Here is a 16904-nt window from a genome sequence, read left to right as displayed (position 1 = left end):
TTTTTGAAGACTTATTTGCTCCACCTTTCTTTTATTGTGTTAAGTCCGTTGTTTTGTATCCTGGCTTCGGGACCACCAGTAAAGATCCTTGTTTCACCATCTCTGCCTACTGCCTACTGTCTATCCTGCACCGCACCTGGGTCACACCTCACACCAACCCTTGCACTTGTGACACCATCTCCTCTGACCCCCTGACCTCACATAATACCCCAGGGCCCAGCCTCTGACATCACAATGGCCCCTGAGCCATGGAAATGGTCACCCCATGCTGGACTGGGTTGTACAACAGTGGTTGTGTCCCAAAAAGCACACTCCCTTGATAAGTGCTTCTGAAGACTACTTAGCTACTAGGTTTAGCTACTAATAATAATATATGCCATTTAGCAGATGCTTTTATCCAAAGCGACTTACGTTTGGGTGGTCCCAGGAATCGAACCTACTACCCTGGCGTTACAAGCGCCTTGCTCTACCAACTGAGCTAGAAAGGACCAAGTAACTTGGCCGAGGGCACTGCCAACCCAGCGCTGCCATCTCAGATGCCCTCAAATAATGGGCACTCAAGCCCCTGTTTTGTTTTGCCCAAAAAAATATACACTTTCTCTTACCTAGATAGAAAGCAGGCTCTTGTTTTGTGGACTGTGTGTCCTAATTTATGAAAAGCCTTGTTAAATACCCTAGGAAAGGGCAAACACAGACTTACAGAAAGAGAGAGAGAAAGAGAAGAGAGAGAGAGAGAGAGAGAGAGAGAGAGAGAGAGAGAGAGAGAGAGAGAGAGAGAGAGAGAGAGAGAGAGAGAGAGAGAGAGAGCGAGAGATCCTTTGCATATTGATAAGATCAACCAGAGAGCGTAGTTTAATGGTGCAAAACATGTTGAAAATGTGCAAATGGCTAAATAGATTGTTTTGCGTGTGCATAAGTTACTCGATGAGTAACCTGACACCTTAAGACTTGTGTTGGCTTACCAAGCTAATGTCTAGGCTTTAGTTCAGCGGGCTATCACAGTATTGTGGCGGCAGGAGACCCGGGTGTGTGAGTGCCTGCATGCATGTGGCGCGCTGTTTCGGAGCTGACTTGTGGCCTTGCCCGGTCCTGCTGTGCTGTTGTTGGTGCCCTGGTGTCTGACAGCAAAATTAAGGCAGTTATACAATTTTAAAAACATTACAATACATTCACAACAGATTGTATAAAGCCCCTCGGCCTGGGGCTCTATACAAGATCTCACCTCGTGGAGTTGCAATGATCATGAGAACGGTGAGGAATCAGCCCAGAACTACACGGGAGGATCTTGTCAATGATCTCAAGACCGCATCAAAGGGACGATGGACGGGGCCATGTACCGTCAAATCTTGGGTGAGAACCTCCTTCCCTCAGCCAGGGCATTGAAAATGGGTCGTGGATGGGTATTCCAGCATGACAATGACCCAAAACACACGACCAAGGCAACAAAGGAGTGGCTCAAGAAGAAGCACGTTAAGGTCCTGGAGTGGCCTAGCCAGTCTCCAGACCTTAATCCCATAGAAAATCTGTGGAGGGAGCTGAAGGTTGCCAAACGTCAGCCTCGAAACCTTAATGACTTGGAGAAGATCTGCAAAGAGGAGTGGGACAAAATCCCTCCTGAGATGTGTGCAAACCTGGTGGCCAACTACAAGAAACATCTGACCTCTGTGATTGCCAACAAGGGTTTTGCCACCAAGTACTAAGTCATGTTTTGCAGAGGGGTGAAATACTTATTTCTTTTATAACATTTTTGACATGCATTTTACTGGATTTTTTTGTTGTTATTCTGTCTCTCACTGTTCAAATAAACCTACCATTAAAATGATAGACTGATCATGTCTTTGTCAGTGGGCAAACATACAAAATCAGCAGGGGATCAAATATTTTTTTCCCTCACTGTATCTGTATTCCCAGTCCTGTGAAATCCATAGATTAGGGCCTAATGAATTTATTTCAATTGACTTATTTCCTTATATGAACTGTAACTTTGTAAAATCTTTGAAGTTGTTGCATGTTGCTTTTATATTTTTGTTCAGTATAAATCACTGTGAAATATATTTGAATTAACATAAAATATAGTTTTTAAGGCTGTTTGAAGTTGGTGGCCGAAACTGAAAGTAAAATAGTTTCCACCATGGTCCACCATGGACTTAACCACTATGGTTTATGCACTAACCTCTCCACCGCGTTGCAGGGAAATGACATGCAGGGGAGGGGGGAGAGTTGTTGCAATTCACCTAGCTTCCACATGGGTGAGACCTTCTACATGTAGCACCTATAAAGTAATACAATTCCAATAAATAGTTCCTTAAATGTGCTGAGAATGTTCCAAAGCCAAGCAGCTATCCTGCACCATTCCCAGAAAGTTGTGGGAAGGTTGTATGCAAAATAACCACAGGACAACCACGCTCTCACCAAGCTCTAAGAAACATATGGTTCTCAGAACGTTATGTGCTAGCTGGGATATGTCTGTGGTTGTGTGGAGCCATAGAGTGAGTGGAATGCAGATCTGGGTTGAAATAGCCTTGTCTATCAAATACTTTAGGTGCGCTTGATTTGGCCTACCTGGCGCACTGGGTTTGCATTTTCGGGACTTTTCTATTGATAAAGTTAAATCAAGCGTACCTTAATTATTTGAAAGAAAACCAATTCATTTCAACCCTGATCTGGTAGAATGGAATAGTGGATTGGCTTTTGTAAATTTCCAGCCTCTGCTTCAGACCTGTAGTGTAGTGGGAGTGTCACCTACGGCCCTCTGTTGGTGTAAAGAATGTCCCCCTCACCACACTTTACACAATAAACATGCACACACGTCCACACACACACACACGTCCACACACACACACGTCCACACACGTCCACACACACACACACACACACACACACACACACACACACACACACACACACACACACACACACACACACACACAAACACACACACAGGTTATCCAATCGTTCAGTTACTTGTGATGAAGTCCTCAACCCAACTAGCCTGTCAGCTCAAATTTCAGCTGATTGGTTTTGTCCCGATTGGTCTCCTGATCGTGACCTCTGGCGCGTGACCTTTAAAACCTACAGTCGTCCCCGACACTGGCCCTGCCACTGGCCCCGGCCCTCAGCCAAAGGAGCCAAAGGCGGAGGAGTGGCTGGGCCGTTTCTCCAGACAAAAGGAAGGGCGGCAGGGGTGGCTGGGAGGACACACCAGCCCAGCCCATCATGAGTCCAGCCAAGCAGACAGGGAGCAAATTAGGACCAGTGGTTTTTGTCTGCCCTTTCTTTTGGCTCCCTTACATGGTTGACTGGCATGTCAAGTTTGTCAGGTGCCCTCAAACTGTTTGACCACATCACACGTCCTTTCAGGCTGCCTCAAAGCGGTTCATGTCTTCGTTCCTGATTCATGTTGTCGCTTTGCGTATGTGCGTCATTGGGCCACTGAAGCATATGTGTGAAAAAGGTGCAGGCTTGGGGGCCCGGACACAAAGCAACCCCTGCTTTTATTAAGAGACTCACTGCACTGCTACATTCTCCTGTCCTTTAAGACATTCTTCAAGCGACCTTTTCAAGTGAACAGAATCTCCCAGAGCACAAAACAGAGCAATTGAGACTGAAATAATCTCTCTGTTAATTGAATTCCAGGATAGGAGTTCCCAGTCTTTTCGAGGCAAGTCCTGCTGGGAATTTGGGGCGTACCAACGGAGAGCAGAAGGGTCTGAACGCGCAACTCGTGAATGAGGAGAGTGGGATTCTGGGACGGGGACGGAGTGTGGCACAGGTATATGGACTTTTCCTCATATCTTCTCTTTTGCATATTCAACGGTTAATGGCGCAATATGTAGAAATAGCGCCGTCATTATCTGGTTCCTAAAGTTCTATCACGTTCGCCTAATTTCAGTTTATGTGACAAAACAATGTACAGGTAACCACCAAAATATAGGAAACACCAACATAAAGCGTCTTAATAGGGCGTTGGGCCACCACGAGCTGCCAGAACAGATTCAATGCACCTTGGCATAGATTCTGGAACTCTATTGGAGGGACGCAACACCATTCTGCCACAAGAAATTCCATAAGTTAGTGTTTTGTTAATGGTGGTGTCTCAGGCACCGCTCCAGAATCTCCCATAACGGTTCAATTGCGTTGAGATCTGGTGACTGAAATGGCCATGGCATAGGGTTTACATCATTTTCATGCTCATCAAACCATTCAGTGACCCCTCGTGCCTTGTGGATAGGGTCGATGTCATCCTATGGGGGACATAGCCATGGTAGCCAAAATAATGCCCTGCCCAGCATTTTTATACATGATCTTAAGCGTGATGGGATGTTAATTGCTTAATTAACTCACAAACCACACCTGTGTGGAAGCACCTGCTTTAAATATACTTTGTATCCCTCATTTACACAAGTGTTTCCATTATTTTGGCAGTTACCTGTATAGTGTAGAGCAGTGGTCACCAACCGGTCGATTGCAATCGACTGGTTGATCTCCAAGGCATTCCTAGTTGATCACCAAACATTTCTGTAAAAAACCCAAAGATAAAGCCTAGCACTCCTATTTTGTATTTATTTGTTTTGCGCTGTTGGTGATAGGTGCACTTGATTCAGCAGCCCTTGCGCCGGGAAGGCTTTTTCAACCATTTCATATGTCTGAAGGTAGAACTCCGCCTACCCGGCAGGCCCAGAGAGCAATTCAAGTGCACTTATAGGCCTACCGCTGGCCAATCAGATAGCTCAGATCACCATGTCTGCACAGTTTCCTCGAGCCATAGACTGTAAAAAGAAGCCTTGAACGCACAGCAAAGTTTATACTGTGAGATTTCTAAACTTTTGACTAGAGAGAGACTCAACGAATACAGCAAAGAGCTGCTGTTTTATGAGTAAATTCATGTTTAAGTAGTTATTCAGCACTGGCAACACTTTGTTCAACACTTTTATAAACCATAAAATGTGCGTTCTCCCTACTTCCACTCACGCTACAACCAGCACTGCAGCTGCAATAAAGGAGTATAGCAAAGTGTTCCGATAAGCTTGCATTGTTACTATTAGCGGCTTGTGTGTGTTTTAATATCAAGGAATATTTTACTTTCTCTGGTAATAGGAATAACAACATGAATTGGTGCATGAGGCAGAAATAATGCAGTGCGACTTGAGTTTTCGCCATCAGCTGGAAGACCGTGTCTCCTTTCCTCAGAGGAGGGAGGGAGAGCGGAGGGACGGTGAGTCACGTCACTCGGGTGAGAGGCAGCCTCACCGCTGCTACCTCCATCGACTCAGACTGACCATCAGATGCAGACCATCAGTCCAGTAAAAAAAAAATCTAATAATTATGCTCACTCAGCTGTGCCTCACAAGTAATACAACAAATTATCTATGGCCAGTGTGATCATATACCTACATTTAAAAAATATAATTTCTAAATGGTCTGAGAAGAACAACATTGGCAGGCCAATTTAAGCATAGCCAATGTATTGGGCCTATAGCCTACTGCACAAACCTCATTGCTACAGAACTGTTGAATTGGTTAATGATGCATAGGCTTATGTTTTTTAAGTAATGTTTAAAAAAAAATCTGCATTTTGACTCAGAAAGTGATATTGACTTAGAAAATGTTGGTGACCACTAGTGTAGAGAATCATTGAACAATCTAAACCACTGTGAAATATATTTTCAATAACCAAAAATATCTTATTTTCAGCTGTTTGAAGCTGGTGTGCAAAACAAAAAGTCAGAAGACTCAAAACCGAAACGGGAAGCATAGAAATAATGCACATAGAACGGTTCTTCACACTTGCTTTCAATGATAATGACATATCTGTAACACACATTTCCATGTGAATTTGGTCGGTTCACCCACAAAGCTACAGTTGAAGTCGGAAGTTTACATACACCTTAGCCAAATACATTTAAACTCAGTTTTTCACAATTCCTGACATTTAAGCCTTGTAAAAATTCCCTGTCTTAGGTCAGTTAGGATCACCACTTTATTTTAAGAATGTGAAATGTCAGAATAATAGGAGAGAGAATTATTTATTTCAGCTTTTATTTATTTCATCACCTTCCCACTGGATCAGATGTTTACATACCTCAATTAGTATTTGGTAGCATTGCCTTTAAATTGATTAACTTGGGTCAAACATTTCGGGTAGCCTTCCACAAGCTTCCCACAATAAGTTGGGTGAATGTTGGCCCATTCCTCCTGACAGAGCTGGTGTAACTGAGTCAGGTTTGTAGACCTCCTTGCTCGCACACGCTTTTTCAGTTCTGCCCACAGATTTTCTATAGGATTGAGGTCAGGGTTTTGTGATGGCCACTCCAATACCTTGACTTTGTTGTCCTTAAGTCATTTTGCCACAACTTTGGAAGTATGCTTGGGTTCATTGTCCACTTGGAAGATCCATTTGCGACCAAGCTTTAACTTCCTGACTGATGTCTTGAGATGTTGCTTCAATATATCCACATCATTTTCCTTCCTCATGATGCCATCTATTTTGTGAAGTGCACCAGTCCCACAGCATGATCCTGCCACCCCAGTGTTTCACGGTTGGGATGGTGTTCTTCGGCTTGTAAGCAACCCTTCCTCCAAACATAACGATGGTCATTATGGCCAAACAGTTATATTTTTGTTTCATCAGACCAGAGGAAATGTTTCCAAAAAGTATGATCTTTGTCCCCATGTGCAGTTGCAAACCGTAGTCTGGCTTTTTATGGCAGTTTTGGAGCAGTGGCTTCTTCCTTGCTGAGCGGCCTTTCAGGTTATGTCGATATAGGACTTGTTTTACTGTGGATATAGATACTTTCGTACCTGTTTCCTCCAGCATCTTCACAAGGTCCTTTGCTGTTGTTCTGGGATTTATTTGCACCTTCCTGAGCGGTATGACGGCTGTGTGGTGCCATAGTATTTATACATGCGTACTATTATTTGTACAGATGAACGTGGTACCTTCAGGCATTTGGAAATTGCTCGCAAGGATGAACCAGACTTGTGGAGGTCTACAATATTTTTTCTGAGGTCTTGGCTGATTTCTTTTGATTTTCCCATGATGTCAAGCAAAGAGGCACTGAGTTTGAAGGTAGGCCTTGAAATACATCCACAGGTACACCTCCAATTGACTCAAATGATGTCAATTAGCCTATCAGAATCTTCTAAAGCCATAACATCATTTTCTGGATTTTTCCAAGCTGTTTAAAGGCACAGTCAACTTAGTGTATGTAAACTTCTGACCCACTGGAATTGTGATACAGTGAATTATAAGTGAAATAATCTCTCTGTAAACAATTGTTGGATAAATTACTTGTGTCATGCACAAAGTAGATGTCCTAACCGACTTGCCAAAACTATAGTTTGTTAACAAGAAATTTGTGGAGTGGTTGAAAAACAAGTTTTATTGACTCCAACCTAAGTGTATGTAAACTTCCGACTTCAACTGTATATTCTGTACCTTTAAAGGAAAGATTCACTCATTTTGAATATTGTATCGTATTTGTGCATCTCTGAGTGATGTACTATCGATTCCCGGTGTCATTTCATGTTTTCATGTGTATCTGATCGATTCGCCGTTGATGATTTTCCCTCATATGATGCAAAACGTGCCATACCGGCTGTATTTCTGCCTGCTTGAGCAGCTTTCCTACTTGCGTAGTCAAAATAAGAGCCTATTGTTATTATTATTATTATTATTAGCAGCAGTAGAAAAGGTAGTAGTAATACTACACTCTTAGAAAAAAAGGGGCTATTTAGAACCTAAATTGGTTCTTCGGCTGTCCCCATAGGAGAACCCTTTAAATAACCCTTTTTGGTTCCAGGTAGAATCCTTTTGGTTCCAGGTAGAACCCCGTTGCCCTCACGTCGGTAGCCATGAAGTGCTCTGAAAGGCTGATCATGGCTCACATCAACACCATCATGCCGGAAACCCTCGACCCACCCCAACAGATCCACAGATGATGCAATTTTAGTTTGTTTAGTAAATATGTTTTAAACTCTATTTCTTGAACTGCATTGTTGGTTAAGGGCTTGTAAGTGAGCATTTCACAGTAAGGTCTACTACACCTGTTGTATTTGGCGCATGTGACAAATACAATTTGATTTGGTTTGGGTTCCATGTAGGACCCTTTCCACAGAGGGTTCAACATGGAACCCAAAAGGGTTCTACCTGGAACCAAAAAGGGTTCTCCTATGGGGACAGCCAAGAACCCTTTTGGAAACCTTTTTTCTAAGAGTGTTGTTGTTGTTGTTGTAGTAGTAGTAGTTGTAGCAGTAGTAGTAGCAGCAGCAGCAGCAGCAGCAGCAGTAGTAATAGTAGTAGTAAAAAAATGAGTTTTTGTTAATGAGTGTGATAGATGTCATATGTTTTGCCAGATTCATAAGTTGACACTATTGACATCCATATAATTCCATTGTGAATTTTAAGACTGTATGGTGTAAATGTCAGATGCGGCACATCTATCTCTTTTCAATAGCTGTTCCAGATCATCAAGGCCCTGGTGAAGAACCACTACCAGGCAGCAGAGCGAGTCTTTGAGGAGCTGGATGAGAAGAACACCAAACGCCTCAGTCAAGAGACCTTCTACCAGCTTCTAAAGAGGTACATTCTGTCTGCTTCGCAAATGGCACCGTATTCCCTAGAAAGTGCACTACTTTTGACCGAAGTAGTACACTATGTAAGGAAAAGGATGCTATTTGTGACGCAGCCCATGTCTTTCTCATAAATCCTGTTAATTATCATAAACACAATATGATCATTGTATCAAGTTACAGTAAAAACTGTATGTGAATATAAATGAACATATATTCACACATAATTTCAATTCACTGGTAAAGGGATGATGCCCTAAATATGACGGTAAAGTCCTATGAATCACAACAAACACAAAGATCATTCATAAAATGTGAAATGTTTCTCTTAATCGCTTATATTGTTTTGCTTCACTGTAAAAGAAAGAAAAATGTAACTGTTTAAATGTCTAAGTTTGCTGGACTTAAACATGTTGAGCTGACATGGAATACTTTACTAACCTAGGCAGTTTGTTCACTTTAAGCTGAATTTAAAAAATGATGTTGTGTGAACTTACTGTAGTTATTGAAGTTTGCCTTTGCAACTCCAATAGCTGAGTCAACCCCACAATGTGTTTAGTTTGCTGAACTAATTTAGATCCTCAACTTTGCTGCAACTGAAAATATTGTGTTTTGTTATCTACAGTAATAATTTGCCATTTGACAGACATCATTTTCATCTTTATTTCCACAGAACTGAGTAGTCATAGTAATTCTACATTTGTTTTAATTCAAATTGTTTTACCTAAGCTCTTTTGATGGAAAAAATAACTCAAAATATGAATAATTTATTGGTGTTTAGACATACTGATATAATAGTCTGTAACAAAAAGGCTTTTAATCTGAACGTTTTCCCCCCTGAATTATACTATTCTTCAGGTAATGTCTTGGGAAATTACTCAAAATGCATTATATGCCCCCAGTTCCTGTGAGTTTTTCTCAATGGTGTCACGGAGTTATGGAATGCAGCATACTGCCTCTTTGTCTTACCACCATGTCAAATCACCTGATTCATTTTTAGTACTTCTCAGATGTCACACAACCCTGTCTCTCCTCGTGACACAAGGCCCCTTGTTGTGGCGCCACAAGATAACCAAAGCCACCCTCGCGATACTCACACAGTCACAGGCACTGATCTTAGGGTCGCTTTGGAGACCTTTTGTCCACAAAAACAATGGCCATCAGAAGCAGCACTTTCTCCTGGCAAATGATGCCTTAATTGTGGGAGTTAACAAGCCTGCTCTTTTTTTCCCATGAATAACAAAGCGTTTACTGTGATTTTGTTTTTCTTGAGAGCGCAGGCAGACCATTTTCAAAGGCGTATTGCACGCTTGTTTTGGTGTTCCCATGTCATGCTCTGTTCTGCATTGGGCTCCATGTCTCTCAGAATCCCACTACCAAAGAAGAGTGACAAAGACTAAGAGACTGGGGACACTTTTTCAAAGTTTGGGGAACATTTTGAAAAAATGTATTGTTCATTTATCTGAGTCTTCTTTTGACCCTTTCCCACTTGTTTTCTCCTTTATATCGTTGCCCTCCTTTATCTGTCTATTCATATTTTGACTGGAATATCCCAGTGGCTGCCCTAAATAGAGGTAGTGTTGAATAGGACATCTCCATGGATTTGCATAATCTCGTGGCATTGGGATTCTCAGTGCGGGTGAGCACATTGAGGGTCGTGCCAACTGCGAAAAGGTAAACCCTTCATCCCTTGGCAGGGGGGACCCTCACCCTACCCTTCCAGAGTCTTAGTACAACAACTTAGTAGTCAGAATCCAGAAGGTCCACAGCTAATATACCACATCTAGCCGGTTAAAGCTTTCCCTTCCGAGATACTCCCGCTATCAGTAATATTTTCCACTCAATCCTTTTTTTGGGGGGGGGGCTTTTTTATATATATATATTTTAGGCTTTGTCATTAGATTTTTTTTTATATCTCACATATATCCATCTACATGGGCTATATAAAGATAGAATAACGAAAAGTTAAATGATCTGGGTCAAATGAGTTCAACTTCTTTACTCATCAATGACATATTCTCATGGAGCCGAGAGTCAGGGAGTATAACGGTGTAGACACGTTTTTTATATATATTTTTTTACATTTCTTACAGACCCATTCATGTCTGCTCTCTTACAGTGCTTCCCATTCTTTGGCCTCCGGTCGATGCCAACAAGGCCTAAGATAGCTGCTTGCTCTCTGATGGGAAACTGTTGCTTATGTGTTGGGTTGGCTGCCAAGTTTTGGCATTGTTATTGGTGAAGTGGGGAGTGGGGGGATGGGTGGGGGGGGGGGGGGGGGGGGGGGCAGAGTAGGCAAGCAAAAAGGGGGCCCTTAAACCCTGTGAGATAGTAGTTATTCATCTATATGTAGTGGGAATTGTCCCCCTCTTCTTTATCCATCCCTTTCTCTCCCTTTTCTCACTCTCTTGTGCTTTCTCTCCCTCTATGTCTCTCTCTTTTCATCTTTTCATCCTGCAGATTTGACATCCACCCCGAAGTGAGCCGGGGGGAGATCCTACATCTTTGGGTCACTTTGATTACCAACCAGGACAGGACGCTGGATTTCTTGCAGCTTGCGCGCCACTTTGGCTACTCTTCCAAGTCCTCATGCTTTCCCAACGCCAAGCGCAGACCCCCGAAGAAAGGGGATGAAAATCTCCGGCAGTGCTCCAGAAAGCTCCACTGTGTGTCTGAAATACTTGCAGACGGCATGCGTGCCAAGGTAGGGGTAAGGGGGCAGGGGTGGGAAGATAAGAGCGGGGGTAGAGGGGACTTACAAAACAAACAAGGGTAAGCCCCTATCGCCTTCAACACACACACACACAACACTGTGCTACCCGCGTCTGTCTAATGGGAGCTCAATTGGGAGCTTGTTTAAGGTTACAGCACAGTGTGTGTGTGTGTGTGTGTGTGTGTGCGTGCGTGCATGTGTGTGTTAGGGGGACTGTTGGGTGGGTGGGTATGAGAACAGGGGGCCATGGGAGTTCCCTAGGGGGACTTGCTGTTCACACTCACCCAGCAGAGAGAGCTTTGTCCTTCACGTGGGAGAACCAGAGGACCTCCACTCCTGTCTCCCTATCACCATATCCCCACTCATGTGAGCTTGGAGGGGGAGGCCACTCAGCTTTGGTGCAACTCTCAGAGAACCTCCCAACTGCCCCATTTCGGATCATCATTCTTCCCTTCTACCTTCCCTGTGATCATGATAATAATAATCATCCCACTTTAAAAAAAATCACAACTTTTAAGGATTAATGAAGCCTTTATAACCCCTTTTTAAAAGGAGAGTGGAATTCCACTTACATATTTTCCAGATTTGAAATGACTGAGGGGGAAACAGACAGATTGGACAAACAGCTTGAAGGGTTGAAGCTGGGTTTGAACCTTGATCTCTGGTGGGGAGAGTGGTATAGGCTACATACTGTATATGTGTCTTGAGCCAGGAGATTTACCACTAGACCACCGGCTCTGCACACCATAAACCATTTATAAGACCTACCATATATAGATGCTTCCAAACTCTTCAGAAGCAAATATCATTCCGAGTTGGTATTAGATATAACGTTGTGGCCACCGCCCCTGTCTGTGGGGAAAACAACCTGTGGTTACCTAGGTTACCCCATTGGCTCACAGCAACAACAAAAATATTGTTGTCTACTTGTTTTAGTCATTTACAAAACTACATTTAAGAAAAGTACAGCATGTCTAAAGATTACTTTTCAACATTGCCTGCTCCCAGGCGTTCTCACTACTTAGAAAAACATAATATTATAGGGCTTCCCTCATGCCCCTTTTCATGACGATGCTAGCAGCCACGTGAGTGAGTGAGTGCTAGCTAGCTACCAACCGGAACATTAAGCTAGCCAAGACCAAAAACACAAACAAACGGACTATACAGCTAAAAGTAGTGAGTGCAGTTACAAACGGACTATACTAAACAAGTTAAATGTCTTACCTGTGATTAAATAATTTCCACACACATAGCTACGTTTAACCTACTTGGACACCGGTTCCCCACATTTCCCACTCCCCCATGCTGAATATAACCTGAAGTCAGAGGGCTCGTCTCACAAGCTCTATTTCACTACGTGGGAGCATTGCGAACCATAGGTTGGGATTTTTGACCTGGTTGAACAACCCAGCAGCTTTTCGGCATGTTTTGTGATTTCAGTATCACTAAACTTCGACGACGAAGTTGTCTCTTTTACAAAGGGGGTCAATGGTAAAGAATGTTTGTTTTCCCCAATTTGTGGGCGTGGTCGAGGGGAATTCCTTCTTATGACGTGAATATCGACTCACCGTATAAGTGGTGCCAAAAGGGTTATGCCTTATTGGCGAAGCACCAGATGGCCTTTTATATCACCCTTTATGCAGTATGACTTTGCTTATAAATGACTTGTAGTGCTTATGAAGACTTATAAATGCCCTATAAAGCCATTATAAATTGTAGTTAATTTTTTTAAGTTTGACCATGCACTGCATTTATATAATGTGTTCTCTTTCAATTATTCATTGGAGACATTATTCTCGCTTCTCTTCCTCACAAAGAGCATTACTTCTTCAGATCCTGTCTTCAGACCCTGTTGAGAGGTTGAGTACTAACCGGAAGGTTTTTGTTTCGTGTAAAAAAATAATTTTCTACTTCTCAGTCTCCGTTGGTAGCTAGCTTCACAGCTAGCTATTAAGACTTTGTTAGCCCACGCTGCAAGGTTAACTTGGCTAGCTTGCTGAAAGGGAGGAAGGCACTCCCTCTTCTGCCTGCCACGCAGACCCGGGCCCCGTGGCAGCCCGTTGGTTCCTGCATCTCGCCCGAGCCTCACAGCTGGGAGGGGACAACAAGCTGGCCTTGGGGGACTGAGATCCCCGGCGACGCAGCAGTCTGCCAAGACTCAGGCTCCTGAACCAGGCCAAACCTGTAGGGAAGCAGTCTATATGCTACAGCCGCAGCAAGGATCCGCCCTCCTAACTCTGCTAAGGGCGGTAAGAAGGTTCGGCCAACCTAGGGCGCAGCCCTAGCGGCTGAGAAGTATAGAGTGCAAGGCCTACGGTTCTCTGTCCTACCCTCTCTCTTTGAGTTTAAAGCTTGTCACTCCTTCCCCTCTCAGAGTTTGCAGCAGTGGGAAGGCAGGGCTGCGTTTAGACAGAAACCTATTCTCTGTGCAGCAGCTCACTTTAGTGACCGTGCTCACATGAGAAAATGGAGGAGACACACGTTTTGTTCCCCCCGAGTGCCTCCCTCCTTCAGGCTCTCCCCCAGGGATCTTCTCAGGTTTTCAGCCAGGGGCAGAAGTCTGCATGTCATCTCTCCTTCCGGTCTCACTGACACACGGAGCAGGACTGCAATCTGTCTTTTGCCATCCACTGTGGCCCTTTTCCCCTTGCCTATGGCCTTTTCCCTCTCACTGCTATAGAGCGAGCTATCACAGTCAAGCCAGCTCTGGTATGTGCCGCTCCGGTTTTCCCACCAGAGGGCACTGCTACCCTGTACAACAAGACAGGGGAACCCTAACCATATTAGCTACGCCACTCTACGGGAGGACAGGTTTCCAGGGCTTACTCTAGCCGTGTATTTCCCTCTATATGGGATGGACGACTTGGCTCTGTTATTGGGTTAGAGATCAGTCAGTATAGTAATTCCTTACTTTACTTTCTGGATCTTAGAGAAAAGGCAGAGAGCTATCTGGTACTCTCGAGTCCACTAAGCTTTAACTTTTCCTCATCCCATTCTTTACTGTGATTGGTTCATGCAGCTGGGCCACTGCCTGCTCTTCCTCCCCATCTTACGGGAGCAATCAGCTGAGGAGCTGAGGAGCTGACAACCCTCCTCCATGGAGCAGGGCCAAGACATACAGTACCAGTTACGTAGCTGTCCTACTGCCCAGGATTATATATATATTTATATTGCCTGACATCTTAGGTCATGGCGCTGGATGCTCTGACCTGAGAGAGCATGCTTCCCGCATCGATCCAGACTGACTTGCTGCAGCCTGGTATAAGTGACGCCCCTATGAGGGCCCTGGGAGACCCCATCCCAAAAGACAGTGCCCATGCCTTTTGGGGTGGAAGAGCTGACACACCCAGGAAAAATTGGGTGATGCCGTATGCTTTCCCACCTCATCTTTGAGACCCTCGATGACCAGTAATTTTCCGATCGACAGTTACAACCCTGCTTATGACCAGTCTTGGCAGCTATCGTCATGCAGGGCTTATACCAGTGTTGTGTTCGAGACCACCTAAAGCGAGACCGATTCAAGACCAAGACCGAAGCGAATCGAGTCTGAGTCAATGAGGGGTCCGAGACCGAGTCAAGACCAAGACCAGAAAAATGCGAGTCCAATTCAAGACCATGATTGTAATTTTGTCAAATAGCCACCATAAGAGTTAAAAATGTCCAGTATTTCTGTGTTCATAATTTATTTCAGAAGAACATATGGATTCTTTAGAAACAAAATCTACTAAACTAGATTATTAACTACGTGACAGAAGCCAATCAATTTATCTCAAAAATCATATTTCAAATGACTGACTTGCGTCATTAACTGCTCTCAACAGTGGCGGCTCAGGGATTAGCCACTACATACATTGAATTACCCCATCAGTACTCCATTGGCAGCTGGTGTGCGTTTAAATTGGGGGACGAACTAATTGAGCATTTCCTCTGATTTAAAGTCACACCAGACTTCTGCGCTACCTAGGCTGAGTTTAGACAGGCAGCCCAATTCAGATTTTTTTCACTAATTGGTATTTAGACCAATCAGATCAACTCTGAAAAAGATCTGATGTGATTGGTCAAAATACCAATTAGTGGAAAAAATATCAGAATTGGCTGCATTATACGTGACCAGAGACCCTTGACCCAACATATAGTGCCTTCTAGTGTACAAAACAAGTTCAATCATCCCTAGACAGATAACATATACCCAACACATGAAATGACATAGCAAGGCAAGCCAAAATGACTCCTACAATGTAGGCTATAAGATATATGAAAACCAGTGCATGTGGTATATATAGTACAGTGTAGTACTGGTATAAATAGATAGATGTCATTATTACAGTTTATAGTGATTGTATCGAAAAACAACAGTTTATTTGAATTGTCAAATCAGCAAACAGTCCTGATTAAAAGACAGCAAAGGTATTTATAAGGAACTACTATGACATACAATATACAGTACCTGTCACGGATTCAGCCGAGGCTGCTCCTCCTCCTTGCTCGGGCAGGCTTCGGCGTTCGTCGTCCCCAGAGTACTAGCTGCTGCCGATCGATGTTTCGGTGTTTGTCTTGTTTGGTCTTTATTGTTTACACCTGTTTCCCATTATGTTGGATTGTATTCCCTATATTAACCCCTGTCTCTCATTGGTACTTTGTGTGTTATTGTTTTGTTGTCATTCCGGCAGTTCTTGTATGTACGGGTCTTTGTGCTTTCCTCCCTGTTTGGAGGTTTGTTGTTTTTGTACATTGATTTTACTGTGTTCAGTAAAAAAACGTTGCCAGCCGCTCTGTGTCCTGCTTTTGACTTCGCTACCGCATACACGTCGCGTGACAGAATAACACACCACCATGGAGTCAGCAGGAGCGGCGGTGCCAGCTGGATCACTGGAGGAGCGTGTTATACAACAAGCGGCCATGATCCAGGATCTCGGCACCGCCATGGAAGGAGTAATGAACACCTTGAGGCGATGGGAAAGAGGAGGTTTGCCCACACCTCCTCCAACGCTACCACCACAATCAGCTATACCCATCGCTTCACCTCCGGAGTCCAGTGGGATTCGGCTCTCGCTCCCGAGGGCTTATGATGGCACCGCGGCCGGGTGTCATGGTTTCCTGCTCCAAGTGGAACTCTACCTGGCAACCATCCACCCGGTGCCCTCGGGATACGAGAGCGTGTCCGCCCTCATCTCCTGTCTGTCCGGCAAGGCACTGGAGTGGGCCAACGCCGAGTGGGGGGGAACAGACGCCGCTACAGTCAACTATGCGGAGTTCACTCGCCGCTTCAGGGTGGTGTTCGATCATCCCCCAGAGGGGAAGGCGGCGGGTGAGCGTCTGTTCCACCTCAGACAGGGGAAGAGGAGCGCGCAGGAGTTCGCACTGGACTTCCGGACTCTGGCTGCCAACGCGGGATGGAATGAGAGGGCCCTCATCGACCACTACAGGTGCAGCCTAAGGGAGGACGTTCGTCGGGAGTTGGCCTGCAGGGACACCAACCTAAGCTTCGATCAGCTGGTGGACATGTCGATTCGCCTAGATACCCTGTTGGCTACCCGCGGACGTCCGGAGTTGGAGCCGTCCATTCCATCCCCCAGCACTTCCGAGCCGAGCCCTATGGAGCTTGGGGTGCTGGTGCTAG

General features: G+C 44.4%; 1 protein-coding gene across 1 annotated transcript in view; it reads left to right on the top strand.

The window, feature by feature from the left end:
• LOC311112512 (uncharacterized protein) overlaps nt 1-14369 on the top strand; it is a gene marked incomplete at both ends in the record, with an annotated part of 47384 nt that extends 33015 nt beyond the window's left edge. The window contains 4 exon segments of the mRNA XM_084155644.1: nt 3642-3772; nt 8457-8581; nt 11032-11275; nt 14304-14369. Coding sequence (XP_084011770.1) covers nt 3642-3772; nt 8457-8581; nt 11032-11275; nt 14304-14369 — 566 coding nt within the window.
• Between the last annotated feature and the right edge of the window lie 2535 nt (nt 14370-16904).

The sequence above is a fragment of the Coregonus lavaretus genome, assembly GCF_964263955.1.
Source record: "Coregonus lavaretus genome assembly, chromosome: 38".
Lineage (NCBI taxonomy): Eukaryota > Metazoa > Chordata > Actinopteri > Salmoniformes > Salmonidae > Coregonus > Coregonus lavaretus.
This window is presented reverse-complemented; position numbering and strand designations above follow the sequence as displayed.